The following is a 25,449-nucleotide window of genomic DNA, read 5'->3' on the forward strand; positions in this document are numbered from 1 at the left end:
AAAGCAGAAAAGCCCAAAGCGCGCAGGTTTAGGCGCGGCTTAGGCCGAGCTGAGGTTAAAGATGGGGCTCCAGGCTGGGTTTAACGCCAAAGCGAAGCCGAGGGAGGAGCTGGGGGGGGTCAGGCCGGGCTTTGGGGTCCCCTTTGGGGCCGGGGGGGATTTTGGGGAGGGGGCGGCGGGGGCGGCGGGGCCGAGTCCCTTTTACAGCTGGGAACAAAAGGCAGCGCCGGCGCCGGCGTCACGTCCCGCTGCGCGCTCATTCCCAAAGCTCCCCAGCTTTTGGGGGAAAATCGGGAATTCTCCGCCCGGGCCGGCCCGGCCCCCAGCCCGCCCCGTAATTAACGCGGTTGTTAATTAATGAGGGTGGCGGGCTGGGGAGGGGGATCGGGATGAGCCTTTGACACCCCCCAGAGAGGGGGAGGGAGGGAGGGATGGGAAAAGCGGCTCCAAAACTTGGAGGTGAGGAGCATTTAATTTATTTATTTATTTATTTATCACACTTCTTTCTTATTATTCCATCTATTTCTTACTGAAGTTGTGTTCCTTTTTAATTTCTCAAAATACTTTCTAACAATTTGAATTTTAAATTCGAAACTTCAACTTATTTGTCATTTGCTTTAATTTTTACTCTAATTTCATTGCCGTTCATTTAAATTTTCATTTCTTTTCAATTTTTTATTAATTTATTACAATCCTATTTTTATCTCCAATTTTTTTTAAATTTGCATTTTTAAATTTTTATTTTATTTTGCAATCCACGCTGCAATTCCCCCACCCTGAGCCCAATACCCCGCCCGCTTTTCCCCTCCTGGAATCATCTTAGGGCGAAAAAACCCTAAAAAACCCCCCAAAACCCGCCAAAAAAAACGCCCAAACTCCCGCAATTCCTGATTTTTCCCTGCTCTGTTCCACCCCCAATCTTTCCTAGCCCTTCGAGGGACACCCCAGCTTTCCATGAGGAGCCTGAGAATGACCAAAAAACATCCCCAAAAAAAAAAATAAATAAACCGCTCTGGGAAGGAGCGCGGGGCTCCGCTCCCATTGGTGCCGGGGCCGGGCGCGGATCCCCCTTCCCATAAAAGAAAGGAGCCGGAGCCTATCAGAGCCTGCCCGTCCTTCCCACCGCCCCAACTTCCCCGCCGGAGCAACTTCCAGCGCCCTCCTCCTCCTCCTCCTCCTCCTCCTCCCTCCTCCTCCTCCTCCTCCACCGCTGCCACAGCCGCGCCGCGAGGAGGAAGAACCGCAGCGCACGGAGCGAATCCGGGGGGCCGCGGCTCCCCCCGCTCTGCCCCCCGAGCCAGCCCTAAACCAGCCCTAAACCAGCCCTAAACCAGCCCTAGACCAGCCCCGAGCCAGCCCTAAGCCCAGCCCAGCTCCCTTTGGCAACTTCGGCCGTGCCTGCTCTCCCCGGCTGACATTCCAGCGGAGCGGCCGCTCGGGACGCAGCCCCCAAACTTTCCCGGCAATTTCTGGTGGGTGATCCCCCCCCTCCCCTCCTCTACCCTCGCCCCTTTCATCCCGAGCGTTGCAGCATTTGGATTTTTCCGCTGATTTTTTTTTAAATCGTTCTCGGTTTGTTTTTTTTTTATATATATTTTTTTTTTCTTTCTCGCTCGGAGCCCAGATTTCTCCCTTGTTTTGCAGCCGCTGGAAGGGCTGGGAAGGTCGGAGGAGGCGGCTCCGCAGCCCCCCCGGTTGTGCCCGGTGTCCCCCAGCCCCGGTCCGCACCGGAGCCCCTCGGCCGCCCCCCGACCATGGCAGCGCTGCCCGGGACGGTGCCGCGGATGATGCGCCCGGCGCCGGGGCAGAACTACCCCCGCACCGGCTTCCCGCTGGAAGGTAGGTCTGGAAAAGCTGGAAAAGCGCTCTGGAATCACCCGGGGGGTGGGGGGGCTTGGTATGGAAAATCGCCGCTCCATCCCTCTGGAATTATTGGAGGGGCTCTTAGCTCTGGAACAGCTCCGCTCCATCTCTCTGGAATTATTGGGGGGGGCCTAGGTCTGGAAAAGAGATGCTCTATCCCTCTGGAATAACCTGGGGGGCCTAGGTCTGGAAAACCTCCACTCCATCCCTCTGGAATTATTGGAGGGGCTCTTAGGTTTGGAAAATTTCCGCTTCATCCCTCTGGAATAACCCTGGGGGGGGTCTCTTAGCTCTGGAAATGTGCCGCTCCATCCCTCTGGAATTACGGGGGAGCTCTTAACTCTGGAAACAACGCTGTTCCCTCCCTCTGGAATTTTACGAGGTGGGTGGGGGTCTTAGGGTCTGGAAAATCTCCGCGCTCCATCCCTCTGGAATAACCTGGGGGGGGCTCTTAGCTCTGCAAAATCTCCGCTCCATCCCTCTGGAATAACCTGGGGGGGCTCTTAGCTCTGCAAAAGCGCCGCTCCATCCCGAAAATCTCCGCTCCATCCCTCTGGAATCACCCGCGGGGGCCCTTGGGGCACGGGGTGCGGCTGAGCTCCGCTCCTGGGGGGTTCCCCCAAATTCTCCCAACTTCTCGCCCCTTCCCGCCGCTCTCCCCGCAAATTCCCGGGATCCGCTTTGCTGTTTTCCCGTGTTTCAAGTATTCCCGGGCATCCCGCAGGATTTTTGGGGCAGCTTCTCCCTCTTCGGGGTTTTTTGGGGGGCGGTTGGGTTTTTTGGTTTTTTTTTCTGGCGGGTTGATTTTTGTTAATGTCCCCGCGTCAAAACGGGAGGGAAACAACCAGACTGATGGGTTTTAACTTTTCGGAGGGGAAAATAGGAATAAAAACCTTGATCCAGGGAGCAGCGGGAAGCCGGGATGATGTCCTTGGCCGGGGCTGGCGAAGCGGGGACTCGGGAGCTGTCACCTCGCCGAGTGTCACCCATCCTCCCTTTGTCACGCGGGGGGCGATTATTTCCAGGCACACACATTCCCAAAAAAAAAAATTTATAAAAAAGGAAAAAAAAGGAGAAGAAAAGAGAAAAAAAAGGCAAATTTTCTATCCGGGACCCCTCTGGCCGCATTTATTAAAAGCGGAGAAAATTTCATCCCGCCCGTGCTCAAGTGGCGAATGGCAAACCCGCGGAAAACCACGCAGGCTGCAAAACACACAGGGCGCGGGGATTTGCTGAAGTGCTTTTCTGTAGCAAATGAAGTAAAACAGACGGCAAGGGAAAGGATCAAAGGATTACAACAATATTTGCACAACATGACTGGGAATAATGAAAGGAGAGAGCGGCCGGCGCTTTTAGCGGCTCTTGAATGTAAAATTGGCCACTCGAGTGTTATCTGTCGATAATGATACATCCAGGGAGCGCCGGCCAAAGTGACTCGGAATTAGCGGTGCATGATTCTCGCTAAATCGCCAGGCAATTTCTGGAATCGACTTTTCTTTGTAGCGAGAGAGGAGGGAAAAAAATTATAGATATAAAAAAAAAAAAGAAATAAAAATCCGCCCCCCTCGCCTCGCCTGGCGCTCGCCCCCTCCAGCCTCGCGCAAATTGCCCAGCTGAGTTCTGCCTCCTCCCGTCCTGCCTCCCCTCCTTTTCGCTTTAATTTCCAGCCTGTGAAATCGTATTAATCTGCGAGATCTGCGGCGCGAGGTGTTCGATAAACTGGGGAGGGGGCGAAGGAGCCGCCGCTGCCCCCGCGCCCGGAGAGGCGGCGGCGAAGCGGCCGCGGGGTAAAATCCCCCCAAAAGCCACCAAAAAAAAACCCCAAAACCACCCCAAAAAAAGCTCCCCGAGGGTGTTCCAGAGGTGAATTCCAAAAGTTTGTTTGAGAGCGGAGCTCTGTAAATCGAGGCGAGATTTTTTGGGGCAGAAAGGGGAAGTTTTGGGAGCGTTTTGTTGTGAGGGTTTGGATCTCCTGGCGTTTCAAACGCCGGGAATGGTTTCAAACCAAGGTGTGAAATCCCAAATCCGGACAAATTTCCAGGGATGGACACACGGGGGGTGTCTCGGGGATGGGAACGCGGCTCGGGGTGGGGGGATTTTTATTTTCCCACTTTCCATGGGAAAATCTCACTCGTGGTGCCGGGATAAACAAACACCGGGATAAACAAACAGTGAGATAAACTAACACCGGGATAAACACGAGATAAACACCGGGATAAGCACGGAGCGCAGGGCACGGACGAGACTTTCCCCCTCCTTTCAAACCTCCAAACCCCGGGAGAGAAACGCGATGTGCGGGGAAAGCCACGCCGGAATTTCCCCCTCTAATTTAACTTTTCCCCGGGTTTTTTTTGGGTCGGTTTTTGTTCCTCGTGTCCCTCGCAGTGTCCACCCCGCTGGGCCAGGGCAGGGTGAACCAGCTCGGAGGGGTTTTCATCAACGGGCGTCCTCTGCCCAACCACATCCGCCACAAGATCGTGGAGATGGCGCACCACGGCATCCGGCCCTGCGTGATCTCCCGGCAGCTCCGCGTCTCCCACGGCTGCGTCTCCAAAATCCTCTGCCGCTACCAGGAGACCGGATCCATCCGGCCCGGGGCCATCGGCGGCAGCAAGCCCAGGGTGAGTGCGCTGAGAGCACCGCGCCCCAAAATTCCGCTTTGTTTTGGGGAGCAGTGCGAGTTTTCCCAGCGTTTTGTTGTTTTTTTTTTTTTAGGGGTGAAAAGGTTTTAATAAAGTTGCGGTTTTTGGGTTTTTGATGGGGAGAAAGCGGGGCCCGAGCTGGAGGTGGTGATGGATTAAATTTGTTTCCTTTTTGTGGCTTCCACGCGCAACAAGTGGCGCGCGTTGGAGCGATCCCGGCGGGGTGTGGGGAGCAGGGAATCCGGGGTTCTTTGGGAATAGGAAATCCCATAAACACCCCAAAAAGTGTCCCCTGCACCGCCTCCCCGGAGCTCAGGGTAATCCCACTCTGCCGGCTCTCCCGGTTCTTGGAGACCCTGCTTTTAGGATTTGGGGGAGCAGGGCCTTTCCCCAGCTTTATTCCCCTCCTGACCCCACTTTAAGGATTTGGGGGAGCAGGGCCTTTTCCCAGCTTTATTTCCCTCCTTATCCCGCTTTTAGGATTTCGGGGAACGGGGCCTTTCCCCAGCTTTATTCCCCTCCTTATCCCGCTTTTAGGATTTGGGGGAGCAGGGCCTTTCCCCAGCTTTATTCCCCTCCTTATCCCGCTTTTAGGATTTCGGGGAACGGGGCCTTTCCCCAGCTTTATTTCCCTCCTTTCCCCGCTTCCAATCCCAATTTTCCACCCCAAACCCCGCAGCCCGGCCGGGCAGGGCTGAGCTGCGCTGCTTCTTTTGAATTAAAAGCGCTTTTCCCCTGCTCTCCCTCCCTTCCTCCCCGTGGGGACACCGCGGCGCCCCTTGGGCACAAAAGCAGGTCGCGACTCCCGACGTGGAGAAGAAAATCGAGGAATACAAGCGGGAGAACCCCGGGATGTTCAGCTGGGAGATCCGGGACCGGCTGCTCAAGGACGGCCACTGCGACCGCAGCACGGTGCCCTCAGGTGAGAAGGCAGCTTGGCCACACTCCCCTGGCTCCGAGGGAACGGTTATCCCGCGGGAAAGGTTTTCCAGAGCATCCCAACACCCTCCTGCCTCTGCTTGGATGGAGGGGGGAAAAAATCACCCCGAGCAAAGCCCGGGATTGAGCGGGATTTGTGCCACGGCTGCTGCAAAACCGAGCCCAAACCAAGCGCTTTTCCCAGGTTTTTCCAGCTCCCTGGAAAGCCGGGGGGATGCTGAGGCAGGGGGAGACCCCCAGAGGCGCCCCCCAAATCCAGGGGGAAAGGGGAGCCCCGCTGGTGCCGCTGGGGCAGAGATTCCAGGGGATCCAGAGATTCCAGGGGATCCAGAGATTCCAGGAGATGCCAAGACATCCAGAAATCTGTGAGATCTGTGGATCCGTGAGATCCTGAGATCCAGGAGATGCCAAGACATTTAGAGATCCATGCGATTTAGAGATCATGAGAGATCCGTGAGATTTAGAGATCTCTGAGATCCCCAGACATCCATTAGATCCATGAATCCAGAGATCCATGCGGACCTGAGGTCTCGAGAGACCCAGAGATCCGTTGGACCCTGATACCTATGAGATCCTGAGATCCAGGATATCCCAAAAGATCCCGAGATCCATGGGCAGCCAGGCTGCACCCCAAATTTCTGCCTGCAGGGACGTATTTGGGGTGCGGGGGCTCTGCTGTGGGGTCCCCGCGGGTTTTGGGGCCGCTCTGTAGGGCCAGAGCAGGCCCGCAGCTCCATCCCGGCTTGGGAACCGGGGGGAATTTGGGAATTGTGCGGTGACAGAGAAGTGTGGTGACCTGGGCATGGCCCATCCCGCGACTTTGGCACATCCCGCGGCCGCTCGGGTCGCGATGTCAATTTGGGAATTTGGGAATTTGGATGCTCCAGATCCCAGTTTGGGGATAGCGGGGGCTCGGCTGTGGCGGCAGGTGCATTCCCACGGGAAGAGCGGAATTCCCGGCCGTCCCCACTCCTCGCAGGCAGCTTATACTCGCCTTTCTGCCTTTGACTGTCCGAGGTTTAGTGAGTTCGATTAGCCGCGTGCTCCGCATCAAATTCGGCAAGAAGGAGGAGGACGAGGACTGCGACAAGAAGGAGGAGGACGGCGACAAGAAGGCCAAGCACAGCATCGACGGCATCCTGGGCGACAAAGGTACCGCCGCGCCGGGGGGGACAGCGGGGACACGGCCCTGCCCGCCGGGGGTGGCTCCAGAGCCGCCGCGTTTGGCTCTTCCCAAAAAAATCCCTGCGGGGAGCGGGGCTGGCAGGAGGAGGAAGAGCTGTCGGTGCTTTTCTCGGGATCAATTATCCATTAAAAAAAACAAAAAAAACAAAACAAAAAAAAAAGGCCGGGAATGGCCGGAGGGTGGGGAGAGGCACCTCGTAAATGAATTTGTTAAACAGATTTCGCCTAAGTGGTCCCCTGGAACCGGCGCTGACAGGTGACCGATGGCGCCGATCAATATCAATTAGGGACGGGAGCCGCCAGCTCCGAGGGGACACTGAGGGGGGGTCCCCGGAGCGCCGCCGCACCCCCCAATTATCCTGGGAAAAATTACCCGGGGGAAATGATCCAGGGAAAAGCATCCGGGGGAAATGATCCAGGGAAAACCATCCAGGGAAAAATGATCCAGGGAAAAATGATGCAGGGAAATCCTCCCGGCGCAGGCGGGGGAAGGCTCGGAGCCAGGCCGGTGGCGGGGCTCTGTTATCACCTCCCAAACGCGGCGTTTTCTCTGCCGCTGCCAGGGAAAATTCCAACTTTTTCCCAGCTGGGAATGCGAGGTTGGGGGTGGCAATTGGAGAGCGGGCAGCGCCGTGGTTCAAAAAAGAAAAAAAAAAAAAGGAATTTTGGGGGAGCATCCTTCAGGGAAAAAGGGGGAGTTGAGTTGGAGCAGCTGCGGTCGGGCATAAAACCAGCGCCTTTTTGATGGGGGGAAAGGCGATTTTTGGGGGGAAACTGCGATTTTTGAGGGGAAAACGGCGATTTTGGGAGTCCCCGGCAGAGGGGAGTTGAGATTTTCCAGTTTTCTCCCGAATTGGTGCAAAGAGAGGACGGGCTGGGCTTGAGGTGGAGTTGGGATTTTGGGGCATTTGTGGCATCGCCGCTGTCGGGGTGAGCGGGATTCACCCCCAGTGCCGAATTTCCCCCAGTTTGGGACACGTGGGGGGAATTTTGGGGTAGAAAACGCTCCCCCGAGCCCCCATCACTGGAGTTGGAAGTGAAGGTGACAAAAAGGGATTTTGTTGTTTTATTTTTTTTTTTAAGGATCCGATCCTTTTTTTTATTTTTTCCCCTCTTTTCCCAACCTTGAAGATGAACTTCACTTACAAAGACCTTGGGGTCTATTGAAGCTTTATAAGGAAAAGATTCCTAACCACAAAAGCAAACAGCAGAGGAAAAAAAAAAAAAAAAAAAGAAAAAAAAAAAAAAAAGAAAAAAAAAAAAAAAAAAAAAAAAAAAAGGGGGGGGGAAAAGGGGGAAAAACCCGAGGCTGCCTTAAAAATGGAGTAAAGGGATGGGGGAGGGAGGGCGCGTCCATTCTCATTCAAAATTCCGCGAGGAGGAGAAAAACTTTTGGACAAAGGGCCGAGGACGGGAAGAAAGGGAGATAAATTATTCAAAACTCCCTGCTGTTAGATAGTTTTGTAATATTATCGGAGCGGCTGCTGCAGAAAGGCCGAGCCGTTGGACGCTGCAAAATGTTGCTGTGATTTGGGAGAGGGGCGATGCTCATTTGCAAATCGGGGCCATTGTGTCCTCCAGAAGCTCCCCCCGCTCACTTTCGGGGTGTTTTTAATTTTATTAGAGGGGGGGAAAGATTTGGGGGAGGTTTAAGTTGTGTTTTCATCCAGGCTCGCCGCTCGGGGAAAATATCTTTATTTTTGAAAGCGCGGGTTGAGGTTTTTTCCCCCCTCGTCCTCGCGTTTTCGCCGTCGCCATCCCCAAAACAAGAACAAAAAAAAAAAAAAAAAAAAAAAAATAAGAATGAAGGAGCGGGGAGCTTTTTATCCCTGATTAGCACGCAAGAAGTGCGTGTCAAGAGGCAAAACAAAACGCTCCCTTCTGCCTTCATGGGTGAGGCCGCGGACAAATCAAACACGAGCCCCCGTTCCTGGATGAAAGGGGGCTAATTTGGGCAAATTCCCGAGGCCGGAGCCTGTGGAGCGCCGCGCTCCTTCCGAGGGCGCAGAAATCCCAATTTCTCCGCAATTCCTGCAGTTTTATGGCCGCGCCGAGCAGAAATCCCCCTTAAAAACCGCGTGAATTTGGGGTTTTTTGGGGGGTCCTGAGCATCACCAAAAGGAGCGTCCGAAATTCCGAATTTCCCCTGCCCCGGCGGATTTTAACGCCTGGGAAAGTTTTAATGGCCCCAATTAAGATAATTGATGAGGCCGCTTGTAAAGCACAGGCGGGCGGCGGCTGCGCGCTGGGAAACGCCGCGATTTCTGCTGGGGGAAATCGGAATTTCTGCTCGAAAAAAACCTCAATTTCTGCACGGAAAACCCTCAATTTCTGCACGGAAAAACCTCAATTTCTGCTCGAAAACCCCGCGATCTCTGCTCGAAAAAAACTCGCGATTTCTGCTCGAAAAACCGGCAATTTCTGCCCCAAAATCCCGCAATTCCTGCCGGAGAACACCGCGATTTTACACCCCGCAGTTAAAACCCCTTCAGAGCTGTTTCTCCCTCCACCCAATTCCCATTTCCAGGTGGCTCCCACTAAAACCAACCCAACCTCTCACAGCTTGATGGAGAGCGGGGGGGAAAATTTTTTTCTCCATTTCTGCGCCCAACGCGACTTCTCCCTCCGAGAGCTGCGGGGAAGGGGCGAAAAAACTTTAGTTTTGCATTTTTTTCTTTTTTTTTTTTAATCTTTTTTTTCTTTTTTTTTTTTTCCGCCGCTGCCAAGCGCTCCGTGGCGGGTTCTCCTCGCGGGGAGCCGGGGGAAGACAGCCCTAAATGCTCTCTCTTTTTAAGTGGGAAAGAAAGCTTCCACCCTGCGCCTGTTTCTTTCTATCGTCTGCTTGGCATTTAATAATGTTAAGACTTATTAGAGCTGGTAATGAAAACTGTGGCTGTTGAATAGGGAGCTGTGTTGGAGAAGGGTGTAATAGCTCCAAGGCATGCTAAGAAATGTATTTATCCCCAATCAGTACTCACTCTCTGAGTTCCCAGCACAAACGTTAAGTTGAAGGGTTTTAAGGCAGATTAAATTGAGCCTTTATTTCTTTGCACTTTCATCTTTAAACGGCTCACTCCAGCTAGCCCTGGGCGGATATTCATGAGGCTTCACTTTGGGTTTTTTTATTTTTTTAATATATGTTTATTTATATATATATATATTTATCTCCTTGTTAAGAGCGAGTTGTTGTCGCTATTTATTATTATTATAATTATAATTATTCTTTGGGCTTGTTGTTATTTATTAGGGAGGGGATGCGCCGCTCTCTCGCTCGCTGAGGGGGGAATTTGGGCACCCCCCAAATTTCGGGGGGCGCCGCTCGAGATGGGGGGAAGGGAATTTATTGAGGCCAGAGCCGGGGGGTCTCTGGTGTGTCCCCCCCACCCCGGGTCTGTCCCCCCCCGGGCAGCAGCGGGAATTGGCGGCGCTGCCCCCCCCGGAGCCCCGCGGGGTGCGGGGGATGCTCGCAGGGACCCCCGGGTTTGGTTTTTGGGGTGTAAATGCGAATTTTGAGGGAATCTTCCCCTCCGCACTGTGCCCCCCAATTTTGTGCCCTCGGCCGATTTTGGGGGAACAGCGGGAGAGGGGCGGGATCGGGGCTCTGATTTTGGGGGGAAAAGAGGCGGGATCGGGGCTCCGATTTGGGGGAACAGCGGGATCGCGGCTCCCATTTTGGGGGAAAAGGGGCAGGAACTTCAGGACCAGGGCTCCGATTTTGGGGGAGCAGCGGAAGAGGGGCGGGATCGGGGCTCCGATTTTGGGGGGAAAAGAGGCGGGATCGGGGTTCCGATTTGGGGGAAAGAGGCGGGATCGAGGTTCCAATTTTGGGGAACAGCAGGATCGGGGTTCCGATTTTGGGGGAGCAGGAGTGGGATCGAGGTTCCAATTTTGGGGAGCAGAGGCGGGATCGAGGTTCCGATTTTGGGGAACAGCAGGATCGGGGTTCCCGGGGCTGGGCACAGTGCGGGAGGGGGGACAGGGACAATTCCAGCCAGGAGCTGCTCCCGCCGGGTTTTTGGGTGCCCGCGGCGAGCGGGGAGGTTCGGTTCGGAGGGTCCCGCCCGATTTGCGGGAGCTCGGGAGGAGCAGAAAGAGAAGGGGGAACCCCCAGAGCTGGGCCGGGCTTTGTTCCCCGAGCCGGGAGAGCGGAGCGGGGCTGCGGGGCCGATCTATCGGCGAACAATCGGCGCGGGTTTAAAAACCAACACGCGGCTCCTCGGTAAATGTGTGTTTAGAAGCGCGGGGGGGGCCGCGAGCAGACACTTCATCAAATCAAGGGATTACCAAAGGTTGGCAATCTAATCAAACAGAGCCCAGGCGGGATTTGTGAGTGTTGCGAGCGGGATCAGCTCTAATAATGGGGGGCAGGAGAAGAGATAGGGAGGTGTCAAGCAATTCATTGGCTTTAGGCTGAGTTATTCTGTGCATATTTCAGGCCGAGAGGAGAGGGAAGAGAGGGGAAGAGGAATAAAAAAAAAATGCAGGGAGAAGGGAGAGGGAGAGGGAGGAGGGGGGGCTGGATGCGGGCGCACACGGAGCTTACATGTCACAAAAAAAGCTGAGACAAATGAGGTACAACAATAAACACAGATAACAATTACAAAGGCAAACAGTGGCTTTTGGGAACGGGAACCTGGGCTACATAAACAAAGTCGGCAAATGTTCGCAAGATAAACTCCTGCCTAAATCGAGTGTGACGGGGAGGAGAGAGGAGAGGAGGAGAGATAAGGCTGGAGAGGGGAATAAACGGGAATCGTCGAACACGAGGCGTTTGAAAAAACAAACTTGAGACAAGGATGCGGCGAGCGGGGCTCGGTTGTACGGCAGGGAGCGAGGGGATGTCGGCGAGATGGTGGAGCGCCGGGGCTCGGCTGGGCTTGGGGGTTTTTCCCTCTTTCCCCCCGTTTTTGGGGGGAGAAGGAAAGGAGGGGAAAGAAGAACAGGGAGGGAAATCTCGGGGTCAGAGGCAGGTGGGGAACCCCGGCCGGGAGAGGAAACGCATTGGAGAGGTTTTAATGTGGGATTTGGGGGTGATTCCATTACCCAGGGCAGGCAGGAGAGGTTTTAATGTGGAATTTGGGGGTGATTCCATTACCCAGGGCAGGTAGGAGAGGTTTTAATGTGGAATTTGGGGGTGATTCCATTACCCAGGGCCGGTAGGAGATGTTTCAATGTGGAATTTGGGGGTGATTCCATTACCCAAGGCGGGTAGGAGAGGTTTCAATGTGGAATTTGGGGGTGATTCCATTACCCAGGGCCGGTGGGAAGCAGATTTGGGGCGAAGGGGGGGAGATGGAGCCGCCATAGAGCAGCGCAGGAAGGAAGAGGGGAGGTCTCGTCCTAATCCCAGGTTTGGGCCCTAATTGGGCCGGGATGAAGGGGGCAGAGCCGGAATTGAGGCAGGAGAGCCTGAGAGGGGAATAAACGGGAATCATCGACGCGTGATCCAGGGGATGCTGTAAACAAACAGATTTCCCCCCAAAAACCCCGCTTTTAACCCGAAATCATCTCAAGGAGCAGCCGCAGGCCGCGCTCGGTCTCGCTCTCCCGTGGAGGATTTTTTTCCAAGCGGGAATTGCGCGCGGGAGAGGGGAAGAGACGTGTCTGCAGCGTGGTTAAAGGAATTAGATATTTACCAGTTCGAAATAAGCCTGGGTATGGGGAAAAAAAAAAAAAAGGGGGGAGAGAGAGAGAGAGAGAGAGAGAGAGAAGATGAGACGGGAGAACACTTCAAACGAATTCATCATCTGGAGTGGCGAAGGGGAGATTTAGAGACAGTATTGGGAAGTTATTTAGATATTAATAACATATTTTCCTGAGGCGTCAGGAGTGCCTCCATACGCACTTTTCCCTCGCAGCTATTTGGCTGGGTGAAATATGGGAGACCCAAATGTTGGGGAGAGATAACACAATCAGCCGAGCCCTGGTCCTGCGACTGCATCACGGCGTTAAACCCGGATTAACCTCCTCTTCCTCCCCTTCCCCCGCCGCCGTTTCACACCCCCCCCAAACTCCCCAAATTCCGCCCCCACGAGAAGCTTTTTCCAAATTTTTCAGGGGAATTTCCGCGGCGGGGTTTTAAAGCAACACATAAGAGCGGGGAGGGACTCCGGCATTAGGGTGAAGGATCTTTGGGAAAATTGCGTTTGCCATAAAAGAGAGAAAAAAAAAAAAAGAAAAAAAAGAAAAAAGCGAATCAGGGCCCCTCTGCAGACCTGGCTTTGCGGATATTCCGTATTTATGGGCATTATTCTTAAAAAGAAGTGGGGGGGAAAAAAAAAGCCCGTTTCAATCTGCTGCCACTTTTCTCTCCCCTTCCCCACACGCGGTTTTTGTCGCCCTTTGAAATGGATTTGATTTTATTTTTTATGAAATCGGAACTTCAGCCTGGTTTGGGCTCTGGGGTTTTTGGGGGGCGAGGAGAGGGTCGGGAAAGGAGGGATCGGAGCGGATCCCGTCTGGGAGCGCTGAGGGGGCAGGGAGGGGTGCAGACACCCAGATTTGGGATTTTGGGGGGCTCCCCCTTCCCTCCTGCCCCCTCCTCCCAGGAAACATCAGGGATGGAGGAGTTGGGAAGCGCAGGTGCAGCTCCGGGAGGGAGCCGAGCTTGGGATGGGGATGCGGCTTTGCAGGGGAGAGGGAGGCTCGGGGTATCCCCCTCCCCAAAACCCCTCCTCTTCCTCCTCCTCATTCCCGGCTCATCCCGAGGCTGGCGCTCGGCGGGGCCGCGCCACAAAAGGAGTTCGATGTCGCTAATGCCACTTTATAAAGACATTTGTCACCCGCAGTTGGGGACAAGGGGGGGGAGGAAGGAAGGGCCGGGGGTGGGGGCGGGAGCCGCCAGCGGAGCGGGGTGTGAGAGGGGCAGGGGATGAGGAGGATGATGATGGTGATGATGATGATGGTGGCGATAGCTCGGGGGCACCGCCTGGGGCTGGCCCGTGCACTTGAACGGGGGCTGTGGGGAGGAACAGGGGGGCTTGGAGCTCCTCGGAGAGGGTTTGGCGCTCTTCGGAAAGGGTTTGGGGCTCCTTGGAGAGGGTTTGGAGCTCTTCAAGAAAGGGTTTGGAGCTCCTCGGAGAGGGTTTGGAGCTCTTCGGAAAGGGTTTGGGGCTCCTTGGAGAGGGTTTGGAGCTCTTCAAGAAAGGGTTTGGAGCTCTTCGGAAAGGGTTTGGGGCTCCTTGGAGAGGGTTCGGGACTTCTCCAAAGGGGTTTGGAAATCTTCGGGGGGAACCGCATCCCCTTGGAGGGGGCTCGGAGTTCCTCAGGGAGGATTTGGATGGCCTCGAAAGGGGCTTGGAGGGGTTTGGAACTCTTCGGGAAGGGTTTGGAGCTCTTTGGGGAGGGTTGGAACTCCTCGTGGGGAGCTGCATTCCCTTGGAGCTCCTCGGAGGGGCTTTGGAGCTCCTCGGGGTAGTTTGGAGATCCTCAGGGAGGGTTTGGGACTCCTCAGGGTAGTTTGGAACTCCCCGGGGAAGGGTTTGGAGCTCCTTGGGGAAGGGGTTGGAGCTCCTCAGGGAGGGTTTCAAGCTCCTCGCGGTGGTTTGGAGCTCCTTGGGGTAATTTGGAGCTCCTTGGGGTAGTTTGGAACTTTTCGGGAAGGGGTTGGAACATCTCGGGGTAGTTTGAAACTCCTCAGGGAGGGTTTGGAGCCCCTCAGGGAGGGTTTGAAGCTCCTCGGGGTAGTTTGGAGCTCCCCGGGAAGGGGTTGGAGCTCCTCGGGAAGGGGTTGGAGCTCCTTGGGGTAGCTTGGAGCTGCTCAGGGAGGGTTTGGAGCTCCCCGGGGAGGGTTGGAAGCTCTCGGGGGGAGCCGCATCCCCTCGGGACGCTCTGGCGAGGGCAGAGCGAGCGGGGGCTGGGGACAGAGCGCAAGGGCGAGGGAAAGCCGAGGCGGGCGAGGGAAAGCGGCGGCGGCGGCGGCTGCGGGAAATGGAGCCGCTGCGAGCCTTTGATCGCGGCTGCTCTCCCTTATCGGGAGCGCTCCCCCACAAAGGGAAGTTCATCACATTACAGCGGCTCGCGCCGTTAATTAGCGGCCGCGGCTCTGGCGGGACCGCGCGATCTGAGGCCGCGTTTCGTGCTTGGCTGGCTCCGGGAACGGGAGCGGGAGCGGGAATGGGAGCGGGAACGCGAACGGGGGGCGGCTGCTCCCTCGGGAATTGCACTGGGATAGCACTGGGATATCATTGGGATAACACTGGGATATCATTGGGATAGCACTGGGAGTAGGACTGGGAATAGCACTGGGAATAGCGCTGGGAATAGCGCTGGGAATAGCACTGGGATAGCACTGGGATATCATTGGGATAACATTGGGATAACATTGGGAATAGCACTGGGGGTAGTGTTGGGAATAACGCTGAGATAGCATTGGGAATAGGACTGGGAATTGCACTGGGAATAGCCCTGGGATATCATTGGGATAACACTGGGATATCATTGGGATAGCACTGGGAATAGGATTGGGAATAGCGCTGGGATATCATTGGTATAACATTGGGATAATATTTGGAATGACATTGGGAATAGCATTGGGAATAGCGCTGGGATAGCATTGGGAATAGTGTTGGGAATAGCATTGGGATATCATTGGGATATCACTGGAATAGCACTGGGATAACATTGGGAATAGCATTGGGATGACATTGGCATATCCTTGGGATAGCATTGGGAATAACTTTGGGAATAGATAGCATTGGAACAGCACTGGGATACCATTGGGATAACACTGGGATAGCATTGGGAATAAATAGCACTGGGGATAGTGTTGGGATTGCACTGGGAATATCACTGGGAATAACACTGGGGATAGCATTGGGGTATTGCTGGGATATCATTGGGATAGCACTGGGAATAGCTTTGGAATAGCGTTGGGAATAGTATTCAGAGCATTGGGAATAGTATTCGGAATACTATTCTGAATCGGGATAGCATTGGGATATAACTGGGATAGCATTGGGATAACACTGGGATAGTACTGGAGTATAATTGGGATTGCATTGGGATGGTGTTGGGATAGAATTGGGATAGCACTGGGATAGCACTGGGATAACATTGAGATAGCATTGGGAATAGTGCTGGGATAGCACTGGGAATAGCGTTGGGGCAGCTCTGGGATATCATTGGGATAGTGCTGGGAATAGCATTGGGAATAGTGTTGGGATAGCATTGCGATAAAACTGAGAGCAGTGTTGGCAATAAATAACACTGGGTTAGCATTGGGACTATCGCTGGGATAGTGTTGGGATAGCATTGGGAATAGCGTTGGGATATCACTGGGAATAGTGGTGGGACACCATTGGGATAGCACTGGGGATAGTTTTGGGAATAGAATTGGGAGTAGCATTGGGTTAGCATTGGGATATCACTGGGACAGCCCTGGGAATAGCACTGGGACCAGGGTTGGGATATCATCGGGATAACACTGGGATAGTGTTGGGATATCATTTGGCATAGGATTGGGAATAGTATGGGACAGCACTGGGATAGAATTGGTATGTCATTGGGAATAGCATTGGGATATAGCTGGAATAGCATTGGGATATCATTGGGATATCATTGGGATATCATTGGGAATAGCATTGGGAATAGCATTGGGATAACACTGAGAGCAGTGTTGGCAATAAATAACACTGGGTTAGCATTGGGACTATCGCTGGGATAGCGTTGGGATAGCATTGGGAACAGCATTGGGATATCACTGGGACAGCCCTGGGAATAGCGCTGGGAACAGAATTGGGATATCACTGGGATAACGCTGGGATAGCATTGGGATATCATTTGGCATAGGATTGGGAATAGCATGGGACAGCACTGGGATAGAATTGTTATATCGTTGGGAATAGGATTGGGATAGCACTGGGATATCATTGGAATAGCATTGGGAATATCATTGGGATATAGCTGGGATAGAATTGGGATAGTGCTGGGAATAGCATTGGGATAGCACTGGGAATAGGATTGGGATATCATTGGGATAACACTGGGATAGCATTGGGATAGCACTGGGATAGCATTGGGATATCATTGGGATAACACTGGGATAGCATTGGGATAGCATTGGGATAGCACTGGGAATAGCATTGGGATAGCATTGGGATAGCATTGGGATAGCATTAAGAATAGCGTTGGGAATAGCGTTGGGATATCATTTGGAATTTCTGGATCTCTGCTTCTCTGGGGCAGGGCGGGGCAGGGTGGGGCAGGGCGGGGCTCGCTGGTTGATGAAATCCGCGGCCACCCAGAACTTTTGGGCTCTCGGAGGTTTTGGGAGCGTTGGGTTTTGGCTTTTCCCAGGGAAATGTTGGGAAAGAATTCCCAAAAAGCCCAGCCAGGTTTTCCTCGGGAGAGGGAGGGATGGGGCGGGGGTGGGAACGTCCCTGCCCAGGGATGCTCCTGTGCCTCCCCCTGCGCCGGGAGTGATCCCAGGGGGATTCTGGGAGCCGAGGGAAAACTGGGGTTCCACAGGGGTGGAACGGGAGTGTCCCCTCCCCCTGTCCCATAGGGGCTGTCACTGCCCCACAGACAGGTGTCCCCCGTCCCATAGAGGTGTCCCCTGCCCCATTGAGGTGTCCCCTGCCCCATAGAGGTGTCCCCTGCCCCATTGAGGTGTCCCCCATCCCATTGAGGTGTCCCCTGCCCCATAGAGGTGTCCCCCATCCCATAGAGGTGTCGCCTGCCCCATTGAGGTGTCCCCTGTCCCATAGGGAGTGTCCCCCATCCCATAGAGGTGTCCCCCGTCCCATAGAGGTGTCCCCGGTCCCATTGGGGCTGTCCCCTGCCCCATAGAGGTGTCCCCTTCCCCATGGAGGTGTCCCCTACCCCATAGAGGTGTCCCCTGCCCCATAGAGGTGTCCCCCATCCCATAGAGGTGTCCCCCGTCCCATAGGGGCTGTTCCTTGCCCTACAGACAGAAGTGGCCCCTGTCCCTCTCCTGTCCCTTTGGGGCTGTCCCCTGCCCCATAGAGGTGTCCCCTACCCCATAGAGGTGTCCCCTGCCCCACAGAGGTGTCCCTGCCCAGTAGAGGCATCTCCTGTGCCATAGAAAGAGGTGTCCCCTCCCTCTGTCCTGCCCCACACAGAGTGTCCCCTGCCCCATAAGGAGAGTTGTCCCCTGCCCCATAGGGGCTGTCACCTGCCCCATAGAGAGAGGTGTCCCCTGCCCCATACTGAGGTGTCCGCTGCCCCATAGAGGGCTGTCCCCAGTCCCGTAGGGAATGTCCCCAGTCCCACAGACAGAAGAGCGTCCTCTGCCCCATATGGGGTGTCCCCTGTCCCACTGGGGGATGTCCCGCTGCTGCCCCACAAGCTGAGGTTCCCTTGCCCCACTGAGGGCTCGTCCTCTGCCCCAAAAGGATCCTCCTGTGCCCCACTGAGGGATTCTGCTCTGCCCTTCCAAGGGCGCACCCTGATCCCAAAGATGCTCCCTGATCCCAAAGGGCATTCCCTGATCCCAAAGGATTCTCCCTGCTCCCAAGGATGCTCCTTGATCCCAAAGGGCACTCCCTGATCCCACAGGATGCTCTCTGATCCCAAAGGACTCTCCCTGATCCCAAAGGGCACTCCCTGATCCCAAAGGATTCTCCCCGATCCCGTAGGATGCTCCCTGATCTCAAAGGACACTCCCTGATCCCAAAGGACTCTCTCTGTCCCCAGAGAGTGCTCCCTGATCCCATAGGATGCTCTCTGATCCCAACGGACACTCCCTGATCCCATAGGATGCTCCCTGATCCCAAAGGACGCCCCCTGATCCCAAAGGACATTCCCTGATCCCAAAGGATTCTCTCTGTCCCCAAAGGGCCCTCCCTGATCCCAAAGGACGCTCCCTGATCCCAAAGGACGCTCCCTGATCCCAACAGACACTCCCTGATCCCATAGGATGCTCTCTGATCCCAATGGACACTTCCTGATCCCAAAGGACACCCCCTGATCCCAAAGGACATTCCCTGATCCCATAGGACGCTCCCTGATCCCATAGGACACTCCCTGATCCCAAAGGACATTCCCTGATCCCAAAGGATTCTCTCTGTCCCCAAAGGATACTCCCTGATCCCAAAGGACATTCCCTGATCCCATAGGACGCTCCCTGATCCCATAGGACGCTCCCTGATCCCATAGGATGCTCCCTCACCCCGGGGATGTTTCTGGGGGGCTCTGGGCTATTTTTACCCCCCTTCCCTTCCCCTCCCCCTTCTCGCCACCCCCTGTCCCCGGCCCGGCCCTGCCCGGCCAAGGGAGGGAAAGGGAAAGGGAAAGGGAAAGGGAAAGGGAAAGGGAAAGGAAAAGGAAAAGGAAAAGGAAAAGGAAAAGGAAAAGGAAAAGGAAAAGGAAAAGGAAAAGGAAAAGGAAAAGGAAAAGGAAAAGGAAAAGGAAAAGGAAAAGGGAAAGGAAAAGGAAAGGAAAATCCCTTCTCGGTTTTCCCCGCGCTCCCCTCGGGGTTTTTTCGCTGCTAAAATTGGAAGGAGCCCCCGGCTGACCCCGGGCAGCGCTGCCCGGCCCCGGGGCAGCCCCGGCCCCGACCCTCAGAGCCGCCTTTGTCCCCAGCCCCGGATCAAAGCGACCCGGGGACATCTCCGGGACAGGGGGCGGGGGTGGAACCGCCGTGCCCAAACCCGAGGGAGGGGGGAAAAAAAAGCGATTTTCCGATTTTCCGATTTTCCGATTTTCCAAACCGCCCCTGCCCGGCTGCCCTCCCCAGCTCGCCAGCGCCGGGCGACCCCGTCCTTTATTGAATTTACTTAATTCATTTTTATTCCCGCGGCCGGGACGCGCCGATTTGCATTTTTATTGGGATTTAAGGGGCGAAAGTTGATTCCAGCAGCCGCTTTTGGAGCGGCTCCTTTCGGAGAGGAGCTGGAAGCGGCCGGGCGGTTCTGGGCTGGCTCGGAGTTGGGAGAAAACTCCTGAAAGCACCCGGGGAACTTCCAGAGCTCCGCAGGATTTGGGGTTTTCCAGGAGACAAATCCACCCGCGCGGAGCTTCGTGGGCGCTTTAATCGCGATTAATTTGGGATTTTTTTGGCGTTTTTAAAGTTAGGAAACAGAGGGTGAGGATGCAAAGGACACCTCGGTGTCGGGGGACACTCAGGGGACAGAGATGTTTAAATCGGGCCCCGCACATGGGATGGGGGAGAGAAAACGCCGCTGCCCTGAAAGGCCCGAGGGGGCCTCAATTAATGACCAAAACCCCTGCGCGGCCCTAAATGATCCAGGCAGCCACGGCCGTGCTGATTTTAGGAATATTTCTATTTATTTCTACATTTTTATCTCGCCTTCCGCGCCAAGCCGGTGTTTTCCAGAGGGATTCTTGATTTTTTATTTTTCTTTTTTTTTTTTTTTCCCGTGCGGCGACTTAATTATTTTGAAATTCCGTCCCCACTCCCGCAGAAGACGCCGTTTGATGCTGAAAAGCGGCAAATTGAGCTATTTGAAGCTTTTTTTCCCCCCCTTTCCTTCCCTTCCCCGGGAATGCGGATATTTGGGCTGTACCTGGCTGCTCCGCTGCTTTTTTTTTTGGTTTTTGTTTTTTTCCCCGGAGTTTTTTCCCCTTAATCTCCTTCCAGCCTCAAACCCTCCCCCGCGCGGGGCTCGCAGCGGGATCGCGGCGATTTCCACGCCCGAAAACTTCGGCAAAAGGAGGAGGAAAGTTTGGGGGCTTTGACAGACGGTTTGTTTTGCCGGTTTGTTGATTTTTTTTTTTTTTTTTTTTTGGGTTGTTTAAATAAACAAACCCAACCAAGCGGGTTGTTTTTTTTTTTTTTTGCCGTCCCAAATTCACAGCGGGGGGAGTCGGAAAGAGGAAGAGTCGGAGCAACCTCGGGTGGTGAAACCCAAGGGATGTTTTTTTGGGTGAAATGATATAAAAATAACTCAAAAAGAACTCCTGAATCTCCGCCATTCCTGAGGGAAAAACGCTCCCAACTTCACGGAGAGGGAGAAATTCCCCAACTTTTGCCCGGCTTGGCCGGGGAGTAAAGTGGGAATTCCTCGCTTGGGATCAACCCCAAGGGGTAAAAACCCCAGCGCCGGGCTCGGGGCTCAACCACGAGTGCCAAAACCATCCCTGCACCCCCAAACCCGCAGGGAACCCCAAATATTGGGGTGATTTTTCCCCCTGCCCGGTTGGGAAGGGAAAAGCGGCGCCGCAGCCTCGCTCCTCTGGGGCTGCCGTGTTTTCTGGGCGATTTTAAACTTTTCCCCGGCTCGAATTTGATCTTTTTAAACTCTTCTGCCGCTCCCCCCTCCTCTCTCTCCCCGCTATTTTATTTTATTTTTTTTTTCCTCTCCCCGCTCTGTTTTCTCCCCTTAACCCCGCTCCTTTTTGTGCGCCCGCCTTTCACGGCGAGCGCGGCTTTCCAGCTTGCTACACTTTCTAAGTGCCTCAATGGCCACTTTAGAAATACAAACAACTTTTAGAGATAAAATAACCAAACCAGAATGGGACTTTCAATGGGGGAATAGTTGTTGTCCTTTACCATGGAGTGTGCAGCCGCCTCTGCCTAATCCAGCTTTCATTTTCACCGACAAATGCCAAGAATCTATATCTGTCTCCCAACCCCTCGGGAGCTTGATTACACGACAAAAGGCTGCCATTATCCGCCGCAGAAAACAGGGAGGGGACACGGGGGGCTCGGGCCTCTGAGGATGAGGGCATCTCCAAACTATTGACTTAGTGGATGAAGTCAAGAGCAAACACGCTGAGATCTGAAGGGGGGGAAGGCGCTCCGGGAGCAAGGGAGGGGGGATGCTCGGGGAAGCGGCGGCGGAAAAAAGCGGCGGAAAGTGCCTGAAAGTAGCGCGGAAGGGACGGGAGAGAGGCTGGGGAGGGTCGGATTCATCAGGGAAAGGTTTTTCTCCCTTCGCATCCCGCTCTCTCTCTCTCTCATCCCCCCGTTCATTTTTTTTAAATTAATTTTTTTTCCCCTGATGGTGCGATTTATATTTTTTAAAGGTCTTCTCCACCTGTCCCCACGAGGAATTCCTCCCGTTGGGAGAGGGGGAAAAAGGAAAAACCGCCCCCAAAAACCCCAAACCGCTCTCCTTGGGGGCGCGGGGATGGTGCGGGAGTCCCCACCCCAGCAGACCCCAGCAGAGCCTCACCCCAAAGTTTGGGGGGCCGGGGAAAATCCCGGCCCCAGCCTCGCTGCTGGAGCACTCCCGGACCCCAATTTTGTCCCCAAACCGGGGCAAGATCTCGGCCGCGGAGCCGGGGAATTTGGGCTGGGAATTGGGGCTTTGGAGCGAGGGGAAGGGGTGAGACCCCCAGTGGGGCCGCAGGGAGGAGGAGCCGCCCCCCAGCGCTGATTCCAGACCCAACGGGGCCCGCTCAGCCCGGCCCGGAGCGATCCCGGGGTCACCTGCGGAGAAATCCGCACCGAAGGAATCCCGCCGCTCTTAATTAATCTTTAATCAACGCGGCGCAGCGGGGCCTGGCAGGAGCCGCTTTTGGGGCGAAAAGCCGCGGTTCAGGAACTCCCGGCCCGGCTGCCCCAAAACCGCTCCGGTTTAAGGGGTTTAAAGGTGCTGGGGCCGGGCCGGGAGGCTCCGAGACAAAGGGAGAGGCCGGAGGAGAGGTGGGCAAAACCTCGAAAGCTGCAAAGGAGCCTAAATTCAGCTTTTTAAGCGAAATCCATCCTGGCGGGGAGCGAGTTGGGTTTGCGGCGCTCGGAGGATTTTCCTCCTTGCTATCAACGCAGCCGGAGAGCCGAGTTTAATTATTTTTAATTTTTTTTTAATATTAAATATTATTTGCGTTTTATGGTGCGGAGGGAAAGGTGCTGAACCTCAGCAGGAGGCTGAGCTGGGGATGGGGCTGCGGAGCTTTGGGTTTTCCACTTTTGCTTTGGGAAAAGCCGCAGCGTTCCCGGTGCCGCGGACACTTCGGTGCCTGGCAGGGAAAGAGCAGCTGCTGCGAGAGAGAATAAGTGTTAAAAGAAAAGGGGGGGAAGAAAAAAAAATCCTTGTAATCTTGGGACGTGTTTAATCTGCGTCTCCCCGAATCCCAAAAGGCAGCGGGCCCCGTCTCTCTGATTTATTTTTACGCTCGCCTCGTTTGCATCCCAAAGAAGTAAACTGCTATTTTTAACCGCCGGTTTAAAGCTTAATTAAAAGCCCCTAAACTGATTGTTTTGAAAATTGATTTAGAGGAATGGCCCCAGGGCTGAGACGCTATCGCAGCCAAGGCGCGGAGCTCGCTGCGGGTTTAACCCCGGAGCCGCCGGCGCGGGGGACACGCGGGGTCCCCGCGCCCTCCGCGCTCAAAAGCTCTTTGTTAGCGCGGCTCCGGCCCGCCCGGCCGCGGCTCCGGCCGCTTCCTGGGGTGAGGGCCTTTAATTGAATAAATTGAATTAAGGAGAGCTCGGGGATGCCGCTGACACCGGGAGCCACGAGGTGCCCCCAAAGCCGGCTCCGCTGAGGGGTGATGAGAAGGTTTTGGGTGCCCAAACCCCTTCGTGCTCTGCCCAAGTCTCTTTTCCCAGCTCTGGGAAATTCCAGGCGGCCGGAGTCATCCTCCGAGGGAGCTTTACCTGCTGGAAAGGGCTGGGATGGGGGCTGGCATCTGCGGGAGAGGGAGGGTGGGAAGGGAAGTGGCGTTCCAGCGCCGTAATTAGATGTAAACAAGAATAGAGACGGGGCTCCGTGGTCAGACAACTCGATTGTGAGCGGATTAACACCTCGGTAAACCAATAAAGGCCCCGAGAGGCTGCGGGCCGGGCAGGACCGGCCGCGGTTGATGGGTTCCCCCCGGCACGTCAGGAACCCCCCCAAAAACCGGCCCCGACACGCGTGGGACCGCCCCCGGCAATTTGGGGAGTCCGGCTTTGGAGGTTCTTGGCAGAGGTTCGGGTTTCCGGGGGTTCTGCTGGTCGGCGGTGATTCCCTGCCCTCCTTCGGGGTGCCCAAGGGCCTGGAATGCTTTCCCGGCACCCCTGGCCCTGTTAATTAGGGCAATAAATGAGTTAAAGAGGATCTCCCGCCGCCCGAGCGGGGCAGGGCTCCCCCACCTCCACACGTGCCAGCGGGATGGTTCCTCTGGCACGAGGTTCCTGCAGCCCTTTAATTTCTCCATCCCCTCTTAATAACGGCTTAAAAATAATAAAATCCTCCGGAGCCAGCTCGAGCCAAGCCCTGGCGGGCGCAGCTCCCCGGGTTCGCCTCCAGCCGGGCTTTTGTGGCCGCTCCTTTGGCTCCCAGCTCGCCCCCGCTCGGCTTTTCCCCCCAGACTTGGAGCGCACGGAGGAGTTTAACCTTTGGGAAGAATAAAAAACCCCCCTCGGCTCGGGCTTTGAGGGGCGCGGCGCTACCTGCGAGCCCGGATTTTGGATTTTTGGGGACCCGAAGGGCTGAGAGTCAAAGCGAGTTCAATACCCCGGCTCCCCTTTGTCCCCCCCCCCAACCCCGGGCCCGGGGCTCGGCGGGCAGCGCCAATCTCGGGTATTTCTTCCTCCCCGATTGCAAATAAGCGCAAGATTAGCACCAGCAGCTGTTTGGAATTGGAACAATGGAGAGACCTAGGAAGTGGCGAAATTGAAAAAGGAGAACCCCCCCCCTCCCTCCTCTCTCCCTCCCTCCCCTGCTCGCCCGGCTCAGAGTTCACCGAGTCAGACTGCCTGACTCGCCGTGACCTCCGCGGGGCTCTTCGCGCACGGGGAACCGGCGCAAAAAGGGGGGAAAAAGGGGGCGGGGGGCGCAGCGGGGGCTTTAATGAAATTTCCTCCAGAATAAGGAGGAGGTTCCGCCAGGTTCTGCTCCCCTTCGGCAGCCGGGCTGGCTTTGGGGTTTTCTGGGATGATTTGATTTCCCCCCTCCCACCCCGCTCCGCTCCTCCTCGGGGTCTCCGTTTTGGGGCGCTGCCCCCCCGCGCTGGCCGGGCCGCCGGGAGAGGTTTCAATGGGATCCCCCCTAATGGATTTGACTCGGAAATCTCGACTTGACCAGTTTTTTCCTCTTTAAAACAAACTCATTAAACTTGTCAACACTCATTAGGGCCTTGAAGCGCTGAGCGGGAGCCGCCGGGGGCTGCCCGGGGAGGGGGCGGCTCGGGCAGGGAGACGGCGCTGCCAGGAAAATCAACCCCTTAAAAGAGAAATCAAGGGAGGACAGAGGGAGCCGGCACGGGGAGGGGGCCGTGCCTTGGAAATGGGGGCGGCCCCGCGCCCCCCCTGCCCCGGGCTCGGCTACAAAGGAGGCGCCGGGCGAGGGGAGGGCTCCGGAGGGGACTCGGGGGTTTGGGATCTTCCCGGAGATTTGGGGGGATGGATGCGCCGGGCTGCGATTCCTGCGAGCGCCGGGGGAAGGGGGAACGGGAGGGGGAAAGGGCAGAGGCGGCTCCCGGCCCTAAATCCCCTGGAAATGAGGCTGCTCTCCGAAATTCCTTCCCAATCCCCCTGCCCGCGATATTGGCAGAGCTGTAAAATTAGTCGGGGATCGTCTCAATTCTGCCGGCCCGACGAAAATTGCTTTGGGGGGCAATTAAATGTTGTGCGCTTCCCCGTCCCTTTTCAATGGCGGTTTTGTTTGGGGTGGACTCCGATTTTGGTGGGGTTTTTTGTGGGTTTGTGTCTTGTTTTTTGTTTTTATTTTAACGGGTTTATTCTGATGCTTCTGAAGCCTCGCTTCTCCTTTAAGGGGCAAAAAAAACCCGCCACCCCCACCTCTGTTAAAAATAAAAAAAAAAACCTTCGAGCCCTTCTGTTCTTCCCCTCCCTGAGAATGAGAACATCAGCTATTCAAGCGTATTGATGAACTCCCCCAAAAAGTTTATTAAGAGGGGCGAAAACAAAAGGACTAAAGGCCGCAGGCAACTGGACAGACAGTTTATA

General features: G+C 55.2%; 1 protein-coding gene across 4 annotated transcripts in view; it reads left to right on the forward strand.

Moving 5' to 3' along the window:
- Window positions 1-1,221: 1,221 nt before the first annotated feature.
- Window positions 1,222-25,449, forward strand: part of PAX7 (paired box 7) — a 145,360-nt gene continuing 121,132 nt past the window's right edge. Inside the window, exons 1-5 of one of the 4 annotated variants that reach the window (XM_030963870.1) lie at window positions 1,222-1,472; window positions 1,645-1,839; window positions 4,249-4,484; window positions 5,298-5,427; window positions 6,462-6,596. In XM_030963870.1, coding sequence (XP_030819730.1) covers window positions 1,755-1,839; window positions 4,249-4,484; window positions 5,298-5,427; window positions 6,462-6,596 — 586 coding nt within the window. In that variant the 5' untranslated portion in view covers window positions 1,222-1,472; window positions 1,645-1,754. The remainder of the gene's footprint in view (window positions 1,473-1,644; window positions 1,840-4,248; window positions 4,485-5,297; window positions 5,428-6,461; window positions 6,597-25,449) is intronic. The other 3 variants (XM_030963872.1, XM_030963871.1, XM_030963873.1) reach the window with 3 other exon arrangements.

This window comes from Camarhynchus parvulus, chromosome 21 (genome assembly GCF_901933205.1).
Source record: "Camarhynchus parvulus chromosome 21, STF_HiC, whole genome shotgun sequence".
NCBI lineage: Eukaryota > Metazoa > Chordata > Aves > Passeriformes > Thraupidae > Camarhynchus > Camarhynchus parvulus.